This window comes from Cherax quadricarinatus, chromosome 9 (genome assembly GCF_038502225.1).
Source record: "Cherax quadricarinatus isolate ZL_2023a chromosome 9, ASM3850222v1, whole genome shotgun sequence".
In the NCBI taxonomy this organism is placed as follows: Eukaryota; Metazoa; Arthropoda; class Malacostraca; order Decapoda; family Parastacidae; genus Cherax; species Cherax quadricarinatus.
In genome coordinates this window covers 56,795,123-56,811,609 of record NC_091300.1, presented here as the reverse complement: position 1 = coordinate 56,811,609, position 16,487 = coordinate 56,795,123, and the positions used below count along the sequence as shown (strand labels likewise).

The window sequence follows — 16,487 nt, the reverse complement described above, 5'->3', positions numbered from 1 at the left end:
AGCTCACTCCAGCAGAGCAAAGTTGCTGGTTATGGGGGATTTCAACCACAGGGAGATTGACTGGGAAAACCTGGAGCCACATGGAGGTCCCGAAACATGGAGAGCCAGGATGTTGGACATGGTGCTGGAAAACCTCATGCACCAACATGTTAAGGACACTACCAGAGTGAGAGGGGAGGATGAACCAGCAAGATTGGACCTTGTGTTCACCCTGGGCAGCTCAGACATTGAGGACATCAAGTATGAGAGTCCCCTAGGAGCTAGCGACCACGTGGTTCTGTGCTTTGAATACATAGTAGAGCTGCAAGTGGAGAGAATAACAGGAGTTGAATGGGAAAAACCTGACTATAAAAGAGGGGACTACATAGGGTTGAAGAACTTCCTGCGGGAGGTCCAGTGGGACAGAGAACTGGCAGGAAAGCCAGTAAATGAAATGATGGAATATGTAGCAACAAAATGCAAGGAGGCAGTGGAAAGGTTCATTCCCAAGGGCAACAGTAACAACGGGAAGACCAGAACAAGCCCCTGGTTCACCCGACGGTGTAAGGAGGCAAAAACAAAGTGCAATAGAGAATGGAAAAAGTACAGAAGGCAGAGAACACACGAAAATAGGGAGATCAGTTGCAGAGCCAGGAATGAGTACGCACAGGTAAGGAGGGAGGCCCAGCGACAGTATGAAAATGACATAGCATCGAGAATCAAGACTGACCCGAAACTGTTGTATAGCCACATCAGGAGGAAGACAACAGTCAAAGACCAGGTGATCAGATTAAGGACAGAAGGTGGAGAACTCACAAGAAATGATCAGGAGGTATGTGAGGAGCTGAACAGGAGATTTAAGGAAGTTTTTACAGTAGAGACAGGAAGGGCTGTGGGAAGACAGAACAGAAGGGAACATCAAGAGGGAATATACCAACAAGTGTTGGATGACATACGAACAACTGAGGAGGAGGTGAAGAAGCTCTTAAGTGACCTTGACACCTCAAAGGCGATGGGACCGGACAACATCTCCCCATGGGTCCTTAGAGAAGGAGCAGAGATGCTGTGTGTGCCTCTAACCACAATCTTCAACACATCCCTTGAAACTGGGCAACTACCTGAGAAATGGAAGACAGCTAATGTAGTCCCCATATTTAAGAAAGGAAACAGAAACGAGGCACTAAACTACAGACCTGTGTCTCTGACATGTATCGTGTGCAAAGTCATGGAGAAGATTATCAGGAGGAGAGTGGTCGAACACCTGGAAAGGAACAAGATTATAAATGAAAACCAGCATGGGTTCATGGAAGGCAAATCTTGTATCACAAACCTCCTAGAGTTTTATGACAAGGTAACAGAAGTAAGACACGAGAGAGAGGGTTGGGTAGATTGCGTTTTCCTAGACTGCAGGAAGGCCATTGACACAGTTCCCCACAAGAGATTAGTGCAGAAGCTGGAGGATCAGGCACACGTAAAAGGAAGGGCACTGCAATGGATAAGGGAATACCTGACAGGGAGGCAGCAACGAGTCATGGTACGTGAAGAGGTATCACAGTGGGCACCTGTTACGAGCGGGGTCCCACAGGGGTCAGTTCTAGGACCAGTGCTATTTTTGATATATGTGAACGACATGATGGAAGGAATAGACTCTGAAGTGTCCCTGTTCGCAGATGACGTGAAGTTGATGAGAAGAATTAAATCGGACGAGGATGAGGCAGGACTGCAAAGAGACCTGGAGAGGCTGGACATGTGGTCCAGTAACTGGCTTCTCGAATTCAACCCAGCCAAATGCAAAGTCATGAAGATTGGGGAGGGGCAAAGAAGACCGCAGACAGAGTATAGGCTAGGTGGACAAAGACTACAGACCTCACTCAGGGAGAAAGACCTTGGGGTGACCATAACACCGAGCACATCACCGGAGGCACACATCAACCAAATAACCGCTGCAGCATACGGGCGCCTGGCAAACCTGAGAATAGCGTTCCGATACCTTAATAAGGAATCGTTCAAGACACTGTACACTGTGTATGTTAGGCCCATACTGGAGTATGCAGCACCAGTCTGGAACCCACACCTGGTCAAGCACGTCAAGAAGTTAGAGAAAGTACAAAAGTTTGCAACAAGGCTAGTCCCAGAACTCAAGGGAATGTCGTACGAGGAAAGGTTAAGGGAAATCGGACTGACGACACTGGAGGACAGAAGGGTCAGGGGAGACATGATAACGACATACAAGATACTGCGGGGAATAGGCAAGGTGGACAGAGATAGGATGTTCCAGAGAGGGGACACAGGGACAAGGGGTCACAACTGGAAGCTGAAGACTCAGACGAGTCACAGGGACGTTAGGAAGTATTTCTTCAGTCATAGAGTTGTCAGCAAGTGGAATAGCCTAGCAAGTGAAGTAGTGGAGGCAGGAACCATACATAGTTTTAAGAAGAGGTATGACAAAGCTCAGGAAGCAGAGAGAGAGAGGATCCAGTAGCGATCAGTGAAGAGGCGGGGCCAGGAGCTGAGTCTCGACCCCTGCAACCACAATTAGGTGAGTACAATTAGGTGAGTACACACACACACATACACACACACACACAATACTTCCTGACATCCTTTTGACTCAACTGCGTTTTTAACCCTGTTGAAACCCTGGGTACCTGTTTTGCGCACACCCACAACAGGCCTAGTGTCTAATCGACATGTGTCTTGGACAAAATGGTAACACACACACACACACACACACACACACACACACACACACACCTACACACCTACACACCTACACACCTACACACCTACACACCTACACACACACAACAGGCCTATTGTCTAATCGACATGTGCCTAGGACAAAATGGTAACTAACTAACACACACACATACACATACACACACACACATTATATATATATATATATATATATATATATATATATATATATATATATATATATATATATATATATATATATATATATATATATATATATATATATATATATATTATATATACATATGTATATACATATATATATATATATATATATATATATATATATATATATATATATATATATATATATATATATATATTTATATATATATATACATATATATATAATATATATATATATATATATATATATATATATATATATATATATGTATATATATATATATATATATATATATATATATATATATATATATATATATATATATATATATATATATATATATATATATATATATATACATATGCAATAAGATCACAGTAAACAGGTGATTTCAGAATACAATGTGAGTAGTCACGCTTTCGTGACTACTCACATTATCAAGGAACAATGTTCCTTGATAACGTAAGTAGTCACGAAAGCGCTAGGAATTTCTCTATTCTTTCAGAGTGGTTGTTTTGCATATTCTGAAATCACTTGTTTACTGTGATCTTATTGCATATATATATATATATATATATATATATATATATATATATATATATATATATATATATATATATATATATATATATATATATATATATATATGTATGTATGTATATATATATATATATATATATATATATATATATATATATATATATATATATATATATATATATATATATATACATATAAAATGGGGTCCACCTCTGGTGTAAATTGTGGGACCCATAGCCTCGGAGAAGTGGATAAAAAGGCTTCAAGGAAGAATATTTGGATTTCTTCCTGAAGCCGTTTGACTATTCCACTTCCCCTACCACCCCATCTTTTAAACTATTTTTTTTACCAATAGGAATATTTTATTACATAATATGGCACAGAAGATTTAAGAGATACATTGTTAATATAAAGGTGGCATATACGGTACATGTTGTTACGTGTGTATCACCGATTATAAGGCGAAAATCTCATCCAGCTCCTCAGAGCTGGGGCGTGTGCCCAAAATGCAGCATGCATTACCCCTTTGAACAGCCGCACTGAGCCGCTGGAACAGAAAACTAGCTGCCCTGGGATCCCTAGTTACCCTGATGAGTCTTTTTCCCAGCTCCTTAAGGAAATTAGATGCACTCTTTCCCCATGAGCCAAGGGTCTCTGAGCCTATGGGAACAAACATATAATGATGGGCAAGTTCTCCATATTTTCTAGACTTTTGGGACTCCCTGAAGCTGGCAGCTCCCCCTCCTTCCTCCCTGGTGTATTGGAGATAGGTATCAGCCAAGGTAGATGCACATGTATAGTCCCACACCACCTGCTTCCCATCTGTCCAGGCTTGAAGGGTGATACCATCTGGTCGCTTCTGGCTGCCATCAGATCTGCATAGTTGGGGTGGCTCCCTTACTGCTGGGCATCCAGCTGTTGTGAGGCTCCTCTTGATAATGTTATTAACCTCATCATGTCTTGCAATCTTTCCCTCGGATTTACGGCACACAAGACCATGGTACCCGAATTGGTCTGCTGCTTCACTGCCACAAATACACCTGTGTTCGGCGAGAATAGGAGCGGCAAGTCGAAGGGCAACACCGATGCGGATGGTCTGTGGGTCGAGACGTGTGCCAAGGCTGGAGTTGGGAACAGCCAACAGAAAGTCCCCAGCATGAGGGGCTCTTACTGCCAGGAGGCGGGCTCTATCCTTCCCTGACACACTCTGAAACATTGTTGAGGCAATATTTTCCACTATTGGACCATCCCAGTGCGATTGTTTGTAGTTGTTGGGGGGAGCAGGTCTGGCTCCAGAGCCCGTTAGATTATCCCAGATCATTGCTCCGTCAATGAATTTTTGGTCCTGACTCCTATCTTGTCCCTAAGATGTTCAGGGAGAATCGCTGCTACAAGCTCTTTGGATGCAATACACGAGGACAGAAAAGCAGGTAGCGCAATCTGTGATGACTTGCGGACACCAATGCCTCCTAGTCTGACTGGAAGTGTAGCTTGGTTCCACTGCCCGTCTTCTAGAGTAAGGTTAAGTACTTTCGTAAAAATCTGCCTCAGAATACTGTCATATTCGTGCAGTATAGGGTTATCATATGAAGGTGCACATCTTAGGAAATATGTCAACCTGGGCAGACTCAAGCACTTTGTGAGAAGGTACAAGGCATCGTGGGTGTCCAGATTGCCTATTCGTTGTTAAGATAAGATAAGATAAGATTTCGTTCGGATTTTTAACCCCGGAGGGTTAGCCACCCAGGATAACCCAAGAAAGTCAGTGCGTCATCGAGGACTGTCTAACTTATTTCCATTGGGGTCCTTAATCTTGTCCCCCAGGATGCGACCCACACCAGTCGACTAACACCCAGGTACCTATTTGCTGCTAGGTGAACAGGACAATAGGTGTAAGGAAACGTGTCGGAATTTCCACCCGCCGGGAATCGAACCCGGGCCCTCCGTGTGTGAAGCGGGAGCTTTAGCCACCAGACCACCGGGCCGCCTATTCTCCTTAACTCTTCCAATTTCTTCCTGAGAATTGTGTCAATGGCATTGCTTCCCAGAGGTGCTCCTAGCAAGACACTATTTGTGGGGGCAATGACTGCTGCTCCTGGTAGTTTTGATCTCACTGCATTTATCACTTGTTGACTGACTGAGGTGATTTCACATTTGGATGGATTCAGGATGAGACCCATTTCCTGTCCCCGTGTCATTACCTGTGTAAGGTCATGTAGGAGGGACTCTTTTGTACCTGCTAGTGTGCCATCATCTAGGAACCAGATGTTTAGCTCGCTGGTCAGTCTGACTGTGATTTCCCTAACTGCTATACAGAAGAGAAATGGTGCAAGAGGATCTCCTTGTTGGACACCCTCCGAAGATGTAATTTCATGCTCTCCAAAGAGAAGCATTGATTCCTTGCTATACCCGGCTGAAACAAAAGGGAAGAGACCAGGGAAATGTTCTTGTACTGCTGCTAATACCACGTCTCTTTTCAGGAGATTGAACGCATTCTTGAAATCTAATTTTACCACTGCATTGTCCTCAGGCAGGTTGTTGATATACGCCCTTGTTGCATGAACCGCTGCTTCACTTCCTTGAGAGACCCCAAAGCCAAGCTGGTTTGGTTGAAGCATCATGGCTGCCTGTGCACGAATACTTCGGACAGCAGCTTTGGATACGAGGCGGCGTAAGGTGTTGCCTACTGCAATTGGCCGAATTCCTCCATCCTTCTTTTTAAGTGCACAAAGTGTTGCACCAAAAAAGAAAGGTCTAATTTCATCAGGGATCAGACCAGCCAAGGAATTGTTGACGAACCTTGTGATCTCTGAAAGCAGTGTCTTTGCAATTTCCCCAATAACTGGATTAACCATTTCCTTTAAATGCTGTGCCTTATTATATATATAATATATAATATATACATACATACATATATATATATATATATATATATATATATAATATATATATATGTATATATATATATATATATATATATATATATATATATATATATATATATATATATATATATATATATATATATATATATATATATATTTATGCAATAAGATCACAGTAAACAGGTGATTTCAGAATATGCAAAAGAACCTCTGTGAAAGAATAGAAATTCCAAGCGCTTTCGTGACTACTCACATTATCAAGGGACAATAAAAGTAATGCATCAAAGGAAGGCATATAAAAGGTCTAGACCACACCTCACTATCATATCCCACAATAAAGCAACACCTGACTCGCGACTCATAAGAAAGAGAACGCTGCAGCAGGCCCGCTGGCCCAACTAGAAAGGTCCTTCACACAACCCACGAACAAACTATTCTACCCAAGAATTAAGAATTTTAAAATTTATTTGTCCAATGTATAATTAAATTCTTACCAAATTCTATTAATTATAAATTGATCTAATTTATATAAGCTGAAGGAAATATTCACATTATTATCAAAACTGTTTTTTTATGAAACAAGATTCAATTATATTTCTGTCTACCATTGTCTTGCTTGATACAACTTTCTCAACTTTTTGAAAATCAATTGAATGGTTAAAACCTCTCACTTGAATAAATAAAGCTTTGGAATCTTGTCCAGTTCTAATGCTATATTTATGTTGTTTTAATCTTAGTTCGAGACTTTTACCAGTTTGACCGTAATAAACTTTATCGCAAATTTTACAAGGGATCCGCCAGCATTTTGGGGGGAATTCTTTATCAAAAGTTTTTTTTACTGTATCAAGATTTTTAAATACAACTTTGATATTGAAAGTCTCAAGAAGGCATATCAACCAAGTTTTCATGGTAAGGGAGAACCAACATATTTTTAGTTGAATAAGGCTGGTTGTCCCTTTTTTGATTTGTAAAAAGTATTTCTAGCAATTTTAAAAGATTTATCAATTACATTTCTTGGGTATTTCAGATCATTAGCTATTTCATAAATTTTGGATATTTCCTCATCTATGAACTCTGGACTACAAATACGTAAAGCTCTCAAAAACATTGATGAGAAAACAGACAGTTTAACTCTATCTTGATGTGAAGAATGATAGTGTACATAAGAACAGTTATTCGTAGGTTTTCTGTAAATTTTAAATTTGAATTCATTATTAGCCTTAATAATTAAAACATCTAGAAAAGGCAATGAGTTATTTTCTTCAAACTCAACAGTGAAGTTTATAGAATGGGCTAAGCTATTTAATTTGCCAAGGAAATGGTGTATATCTACATTCTTGGGCATAAGACACAAAATATCATCAACATCTCTGAACCATTTAGCTCTATTAGGGAGGATTGTGTTAAGCAGCCTTGTTTCAAAAAATTCCATGTATAGGTTACTAAGAACAAGTGAAAGAGGATTTCCCATTGCCATACCAAACTTCTGAGTGTAAAACTTATCATTAAATACAAATTTTGCATCAACAATGCAAAGTTTAATAAGTTTAATGATAGTAGGAACTCGCAATGGTAAATCATAATTAACGAGTTCCTCAGTAAATCATCAACAGGAACTTTCGTAAACAAGGAAGTAACATCAAAACTAACCATGTTAAAATCATTTAAGTCAGTCAAGGAGCATAATTTATCAACTAAATTTATGTTGTTCTTAACAATAAAGTTAGAAATTTTGCCGGCAATAGGGCTCAAAATGCCTACAAGCCATCTGGATAATTTATATGAAACTTATCCTGATTGGATTACCTGGTTTGTGTGTTTTTATTAATCTATACCTGTAAAGTAAAGATGGATTAGATTGTCTTCTGTCTGGCAATCAAGGAAGTCACAGAAGCACTCTCAAATGAGCTCAATATCTGTTTCTTTGATGATGCTATCCTAGCTGGCACTACAGAATCTCTTCTAGAGGACATCAGAAAAATTAAAGACATGAGAGAGAGCCTGGGCCTATCTTTGAACCCCACCAAATGTGAAATAGTTTCTACCAATCGACAGATGATCCAGAATATTAGTGCTATTTTATCAGGAGCACGAGCTACTGATCCAGCCAACAGCAGTCCCCTTGGTGCTCCTCCTGGGCCCAATGCCATTGATCTGATCATAGAAAAAATCTCAGACCTCAGGACGATGGAAGGCAGGATGAAAGACATCGATACGCATGATGCCTTCTACCTATTCAACAAGTGCCTGTCAATCCCAAACTTACCTACTTCCTGAGATGCTCCCCAGGCTTCAGCAGTCCGAAACTCTGGGAATATGATTCTCTCCTTAAGATCATGCTAGAGAGTGTATTGAATCTTTCCCTCGAAGACGGACAATCGTTGCAAGCCTCACTTCCAGTCAGGCTTGGGGGGCTGGGAGTAGGCAAATCATCCCACATTGTCCTACCAGCTTTCCTATCCTCTTCTGTAGCATCAAACGAGTTTTTAAAACAAATTCTTCTGGACCACTTCAGTGACTTAGCAGGAATACAGGACCCAAGCTACATTAGTGCCATCACTAAATGGGAGACTCTTGCTGCTCCATCACCAAGACCTAGTGCAGCACTGGCCTACAGATAGTCAAGTTGGGATGGCCCCATCGCTGAAAATGTGCTTGCCAACATGCTTCGGGCTGTAACTTCAGACAAGGAGACTGCCAGTCTCCAAGCTGTGAGTGCACTTCACTCCGGGAACTTCCTCCAAACAGTTCAAATTTCGGCAATGGGAACACGCCTCAACCGTAAGACCCTCCGTATTGTGGTGGCTGTCCGCCTTGCTGCCGCAATTCACATGGAATATATGTATATTTGGGGGTGATGCACAAGCCGAGCAATATGGTCTACATGGTCTTAACTGTTCCAAAACCAAGACACAATAAAGTCAACGACATAAAGAGAACCCTTGCTATAGCTGGATGCCCAGCTGAAAGGGAGCCCCGATCACTAGCAGCCAACAATACCCACAACCCAGCAAACTGCCCCAACGGGATCACCATCTATCCTTGGAAGAATGGCAAGTTCTTAGCATGGGACTACACCTGTGTATCGACGCTAGCTGACACCTACATCCTTCCCAGTGTCGGGCGACAGGAAGGAGCTGCTGATCACAGAGAGGAGTACAAGATCGGTAAGTACAGGGACTTATGCTAACAGTATGTTTCCTTAAAGAACTGGGTTCCAGACTCATCGACACCACCAGGGACCCAAGTGCAGCCACTTTCAAGTTCCAGTCCCTCAGCATGGCCATCCAGAGGGAAAATGCATACTACATACTGGGCTCGTGTCCAGCTTCGGAGAAGCTGGAGGAGATTCATAATCATCGATATAATGTGCCAATGTACTTATGTTTGTGTTTTCTGTCAATGTATTCTGTCTATTATTAAAGTTCACATAGAATATAGAATATATGCCGTGGTAGGAGAAGAAAATATTCAAACAGCTCCGGGGAAAACCTCGAGTGTTCCCTTAGTTACGTTTATGTTCTCTGACGATGAGGGTCCCCAGCACAATTCTAGAGGTGTTACCTCCCTATATATATATATATATATATATATATATATATATATATATATATATATATATATATCTATATATATATAAATATATATATATATATATATATATAAATATATATATATATATATATATATATATATATGTGTGTGTGTGTGTGTGTGTGTGTATGTATATATATATATATATATATATATATATATATATATATATATATATATATATATATATATATAACTGCGTTGAAGAACTAGTGGTTTTAAGCAAATAACAATACTGCAACTGGCCGGGAATCGAACCCTGGTATTTTAGCACGTCTTCAACGATGCCTACCAGAATTTTGAAACGTACTGATGGCTAGGTGGACTGAGGCATCTCGGAATTTCAGGACTCACGGGAGATGTACTAAAATATCTGCGGTTCGAATGCAATAATTTTACAAAAATCATTCTGAACTCAGCTAAAAAGTATATTTCATTGTATTTGATTATTATTTAATTACTGTAAACTTATATAAAACATATTTAGTTGGATTATGCTTAATTAAATTGCGCTTCTTATTATAGGTTAGGTAAGTTTCCTAAGGTTCTTTTAGTACAAAATCATTATTGTTTTTATTAACATAATTGAAAAAATATGAGCCACGAAGACAACGAGGCTTACTTAGCTTTTGATAAAACAATATAAATAGCAATGCGAATATATGTGAGCAAAGAATGTCTTTAAATGCCTCTACAACGGGGAGGAAAAACTGGACAAACTCTCATGTTGTGAAGAAGCTAGCTGAAAAAGATTGCATAAAATATATATTTACAAACAGAAAGAAGAAGAGTGGAAGGAGATTTCACCTGTTGTGCAGTCTCTCTCTCTCTCTGTCAGCATAGTTGCTGATCCCTGTATTCCCTGTATTATATAGCATAGCATATTAGTATCCTCCATGTGCTTTAGACACGAGATCCCTCGTAGGCCTTTGGCTTGGAGTGACGTCATAGGGATACACATGGGCAGTGATCCCTCTGTCCCGGTCTCACTCGGCGGCAGACCTACAAGACGTGAACAGGCTTGGCACCGGGCTCCATCTCCCATCTCAGTCTGACAATATATCTACCATCCTACAAGTGTGTGTACTTTCAACCTGTGATATCTCCATTCAAGAACCCTTACGACAAATGGTGCCAGCGGTGAGCCTGTAATTCTGACGATTACAGCGATTTCTGGAGATAAAGTTGTCGACCAGCAAGACGGCCATTTCGTGTGACCAGTAGGCCTACCGACTACCGAGGTTCACCCCATCCAGCTACCTCAAGCCAGCTACTCTACCAGCTTCTACATTATTCACTGGTCAGTCTCTTTGTATTAGTGTTTCCTGCTTTTTTGCATTACTCCCGAGGGGTTGACCCGAGTTTGCAAAATAAGCCAGCTTCCAGTCTGTGGTGGGGGAGTCAGAACACCCGAGTCCAGTCCAGCCTAGCCTACTCCATCCAATTATTTTGTCTGCCAAGCCAGCTTCCACCCCTGCTGTGCTCATCGTGTGAAGTTATCAAGCTATTCTGTGTGAAGGGTTAAGATAAGCCAGCTAGCAACCAACCCAGGTGTCTTACCCCAGTACTCAAGCAAGCCACATGAGTAGCCTTCATCGCTTGTGATTCAAGTTCCAAGCATTCTGAGTGCTCCTTGTCATCCTTGTGGTGTTGTAGTATTTCGTGGGTTTCTTCTAAGCCAGCCGGCTTAGAATTATCTTCGCGGCAGTGTGGGTTTTCTCAGTGAGGCTTACGACGTTCAACCCATAAGCCCAGCCACTCACGATCACGTGTGTCGCACCATTGCCGGTCCCAGACGCCTCGCTCAGCTTTACCCACAAACCCAACTACAGTCGGCCATTACAACTCACCTACCTCATCAGTGTTTTGGTGCTCTGCCAAGGGTTGTAGCACCATATTTTAAGGACCACATAGGGGGTCAAGAGCTAGAGAGTGGCGCGCCATCTTTAAAAGCCTCCTATGTGTTGTCTCTCGCCGATTTAAGCGCAATTCTACGATCATCTGTGCAGAGGACAGCAGCAAGACGATAAAAACAATCCATCAATCTCATTTTTTTCAAGTGTTACAGCTATAATATTTTTTTTTTTAGAGACATTTGCGAGTGTTGAGACATTTCTTTTGTGTTCCCAGTGAATTTTTCTCTTAGTGACATTCAGTGACTCTTGATCAGACTCAGTGTTTATCATGTACTGATTCTATTAATTTCTTTTAATCTCCTTAATTCAGTGTTAATTTTCGTGTATTATTTTATATCTGTTGTGTTGTTTCTTTTTATACACACTTGAAGTAAGTACTTAGTGTTTCCTTTGTTGTGTGTGCAACATATGAGCAGTATAGAACTTGTGTTTAAACTTCAGAATTCCAGTGAATTAACTCAGTAAATTTTTCACCTCATATCCTGCATCACAACTCAGTGTTGTCTGTTATTTTTTTTTTTTCTTCCTAGCAATTGTGTATTTTTGTTTGTTCCCTGTGTGTTGAACATTCTTGTGTTCATATTCCTTTATTCAGCCAGTGTTTAATTTGTCTTATTTCCACAGACAATAGTGCCATTTTTAAAGCTCCAGCAAGAAATCTGTTTACAAAATTTTTTTAAAAAACATCAAGTTTCATTGCAAGAAAATTCTAGTACTGAGTTTATGTTGATGTTTTGTGCTCTGCATCACTGTAAGTGTTGTATTTCTTTTTGTTGTGTGTTTTAGCACCTATTATTTTTTTTCATGTTTTATTGAACAAATTCACTCTTAGTGCAATTTTTAAATTCTCCTTCTAAAGTAAATTGTTCTTTTGCTTGTTGTTTAAGTGCAGTTAAGAGTTAAAGTGTTCATTCCTTGATATATTTCTTTTCTTGTGTGTTATAATTTTTATTATTGCACATACTCATTTTGCAATAATTCTTGTGCAAATATTGTGTTGCTATTAAAGTTTTTCTTGCAGAAAATTTTATGCAGTGTTGTGCAATACAGTTTATTACAGTGCAGTTTCTTATGCTCTGTTCTGTGCATAGTATTTTATTCTGTCTGTCATTTTAATTTTTATTTCAGTGAATTGTGTGTTTGTTTCAATTTTTGCACAAGTTTATTGAGTCCATTTTATCATTTTATTGTGTATTTTCCTTGTTGCATTGAAAGTAAAGAAAACTCACTGTGCCATTTATTCAATTTAAAGTAAAAGTTGAGAATATTAGATTTGAGCAAAGTACAAGTTCTCTTGATTTTCAGTGTTTGTTAAGTTGCATATTATTCTTGTGTGAGTTCTTTGCTTACTGTGTAACTTGTCAATTTTTAATTACTTATGCAGAATAGTTAAGCATTTTTTTTTCCATTTAAGCTTACTGTGTCATTCTCTCCATTTTTCTTGACTTATGCCCTTCAGTATTTTCACTGAGAAGATGTCCCAGTCACTTTTGAACGTTCACTTAGTGTATCATTCCAGTCAAAGTCAATATGAATCAGTCCACAGTACCAACATTCCCTTACTGACTGAAAGACAATACCTAGCCCTTGAGCAATGTGTTTGTTCTCACAGCTTGTATCTGAGATTTGTTAAAGTGCTGCGAAATGTGAAGTTCAGATTAAGTTCCTATAGATCCACGAATTACTTATTAACGTAGCCGAGCGGTCAGGCACTAGTAATTCTGTCATTCCCGTCTGTGTTCCACCTATACCTTCAGACTTGCAGGATAGTGTTCCGTTGCCTCAAGTGTCCGAGGACACTCAGACTGCCTTGAGTGCACAGCCTATCCCTGCAATGACTGCTAGTTCGAGTAGTAGTTTCTCCACAGGGGATGCCTTGTCAGAAAACGATTACTTGCAACTAGTAATGCCATCTCTTGTTGATGTGACATGCTGTCTGCAGAAAGACGTCTCTGTTACAGCTAGTGTTCTCACTAGAGTGTCTGTTGTTGTTCCTAATGTTCCAGATGGTGATCCCATCCTAGTTGACAGTAATCAGTGCATTGTAAGAAGTTATTTCTCGAGTAACTTTCACATGTTAACGTTTGTAAGTGTAGTTTCTTTATAGCTGATACCTCGTGTCACTGTGTGCGACTCAGATTGAATATCAGCATTGTTCACCGTGTTCATTTCTTTTCTCCTGTGCTTGCAGTTGAGATAGTAGATTCGTTCTCCCTTGCTCATATTGCGTGTTATAGCGTTAATTTTTCAACCGGGGGGAGTCATCCACTCCACCGAGTTTGTTCTTTCCTCCAGTAAGGAAGAACTGTTACCTTTATTCCAGAACAAACAGCCTACTGGAAGGTTAGCCAGATGGACCTTGACTATCCAAGAGTTCAATCCCACTTTTGAAAATTTACCTGGCAAGTCGAATGTAGTCGCAGATGCTTTATCGCGACACGTTAGTGTAGTTACTGCAGATCCTCCATTTACTGTCGAGGATGTCAAAAATGCCCAAAGAACCGATCCCTTGTGTTCTGGTGTGATTCGATTCCTGCTCCAGGAAGAGCTTATTCTTACTGTGAAGCCACCAGTACTCATTAGTGACTTATGAGCCAAGAATTACTGTATCGAATAGTCGAGTTGAGTACTCCTAGCAGACGAATTAGTAATTCCACAGTCACTAGTGATTGTACCTGTATCTTGTAGATACTCCTTCAGATCTCTCTCAGTCAAGGCATGTGTTAGCCATTGCAGAGGAATTCGACCCTCCCAGAGATGATAACCATTCTGCATACGTAAACCTTACCCTCGCAGAATTGGGTTTAAATGTACATAGTCTGTATAATTAGATGTCCGAGATGAATGAATTTGTCAATTGTGTGTTTTATTATTAGCTGATCAGTTTGTCAGAAATTTTCGTGTTCACGTTCCCTCCGTATTCTGAGAATTAACAGTCTAGATTTGCGTGCACCGAATCTGCCTTTCTGTTAAACACTTCTTTGTATATAATTATTCTTCCTCAGAATCCGTAGAGTGCATGAATACAGATCGATCGATCAATTCCATCCATATTGTATAATGATTTGTTCTTATAGTTTGTAATGATTACGTTAACACCCATTACGTCAAAATCATGTTGTACCATCCATTAGTTCTAAGTTATATATGCATTTGTTATTGTATAGAATCAGCCCAGATCCGCCTGCCTGTTCAGCCTATAGATAGTAGTGTATGTCGGGACGACATACGTAACATGACCGAGCTGTCAGCATAGTTGCTGATCCCTGTATTCCCTGTATTATATAGCATAGCATATTAGTATCCTCCATGTGCTTTAGACACGAGATCCCTCGTAGGCCTTTGGCTTGGAGTGACGTCATAGGGATACACATGGGCAGTGATCCCTCTGTCCCGGTCTCACTCGGCGGCAGACCTACAAGACGTGAACAGGCTTGGCACCGGGCTCCATCTCCCATCTCAGTCTGACAATATATCTACCATCCTACAAGTGTGTGTACTTTCAACCTGTGATATCTCCATTCAAGAACCCTTACGACATCTCTCTCTCTCTCTCTCTCTCTCTCTCTCTCTCTCTCTCTCTCTCTCTCTCTCTCTTTCCTTCCACCCCTCTCTGTCTTCTTCAAAATCTCATTAAAATTAAATAATTGGGATCAACTTTATTACAAGTATAATTCATGTGAACACAAGGGAGTCTCACCTGCAGGGTTTGGCGCCTGAGAGACGGTCTCCATGACTGTGTGTGGCTCAGTTAAACTGAGTTTACTCAAATAATACTGAGTTTTCTTCCCACAGAGTTCTCGTCTTCTCTCTCATATGTTGCGCAAGAGATTCCGTATTTTGAGATTATAGTGGCTCTCCTAGAACGTAGGACTATCTTACTTACTGCGGTGGAGCCACGTGAACAAGATACGAAAACGCACGTTCATCAATGCTGATACGCTTTAAGGTATGCCGCCTGCCTTTTGCTGTCTCTTCGCCTTTGTGTTAACAGCGGTCGCTTGGCTAAGTGCTCCTAATACTTGGCCCACGCGCTAATAGTGGTCGCTTGGTCCGTGTACTAGCAGTCAGTACTCACTTGGGCCGTGCACTAATAATCAACGATCTCTTGAGTTGTTCCCTATCAATGGTAGGTTTTCCGTGCGTTAGTACCAAAGTAATTATAGTGTTGTGGTTGAGTCTAGGTGCCACATTCACTTTTCCAATTTTTTTTTATTTATTTGTCTTTGCGTTCAACAGTGCAGACATTCACTTCTCTTGCAGTCACTGTTGTGAAGGCCCCTTTGGTGACTCAGAATATTGTCTCGTGCTCCTTGTTTCTAAGCTGGACGTTGTTACTGTACTCATTTCACTGTCTTTTAGAGCCCATATGAATGCATTTGTCTCTGTTGGTTACCTGAAATAAACAAAAAAGTTTAGTAGCATCATATTATTAAATGATCACTTATAAAACGGACAAGTTGAAGAATTAGACACTTGTGCAACACTTGGGTTACTTTTCTCCGGTACTACAGGCTTCTTCAGTCGAATACAGGAGAATATAACATAGGAGGCAATAAAATAAATCGTTTTGGCATAATCAGTCCGTCAGTCATGGTAGGAAGTGGTCATGGTAGGAAGTGAGGTGAAGTAGCTGGAGGTGACGTTATAAGTGAGCGTGGCCTACTAGTGGAAGTGCGTCATGCT

General features: G+C 40.3%; 1 protein-coding gene across 1 annotated transcript in view; it reads right to left on the bottom strand.

The window, feature by feature from the left end:
- The window catches only part of LOC128686029 (phospholipid-transporting ATPase ABCA3), a gene marked incomplete at its 3' end in the record, with an annotated part of 363,040 nt that extends 346,899 nt beyond the window's left edge, over positions 1–16,141 (bottom strand). Inside the window, 1 exon segment of the mRNA XM_070083443.1 lies at positions 15,502–16,141. Coding sequence (XP_069939544.1) covers positions 15,502–15,535 — 34 coding nt within the window.
- Positions 16,142–16,487: the final 346 nt, after the last annotated feature.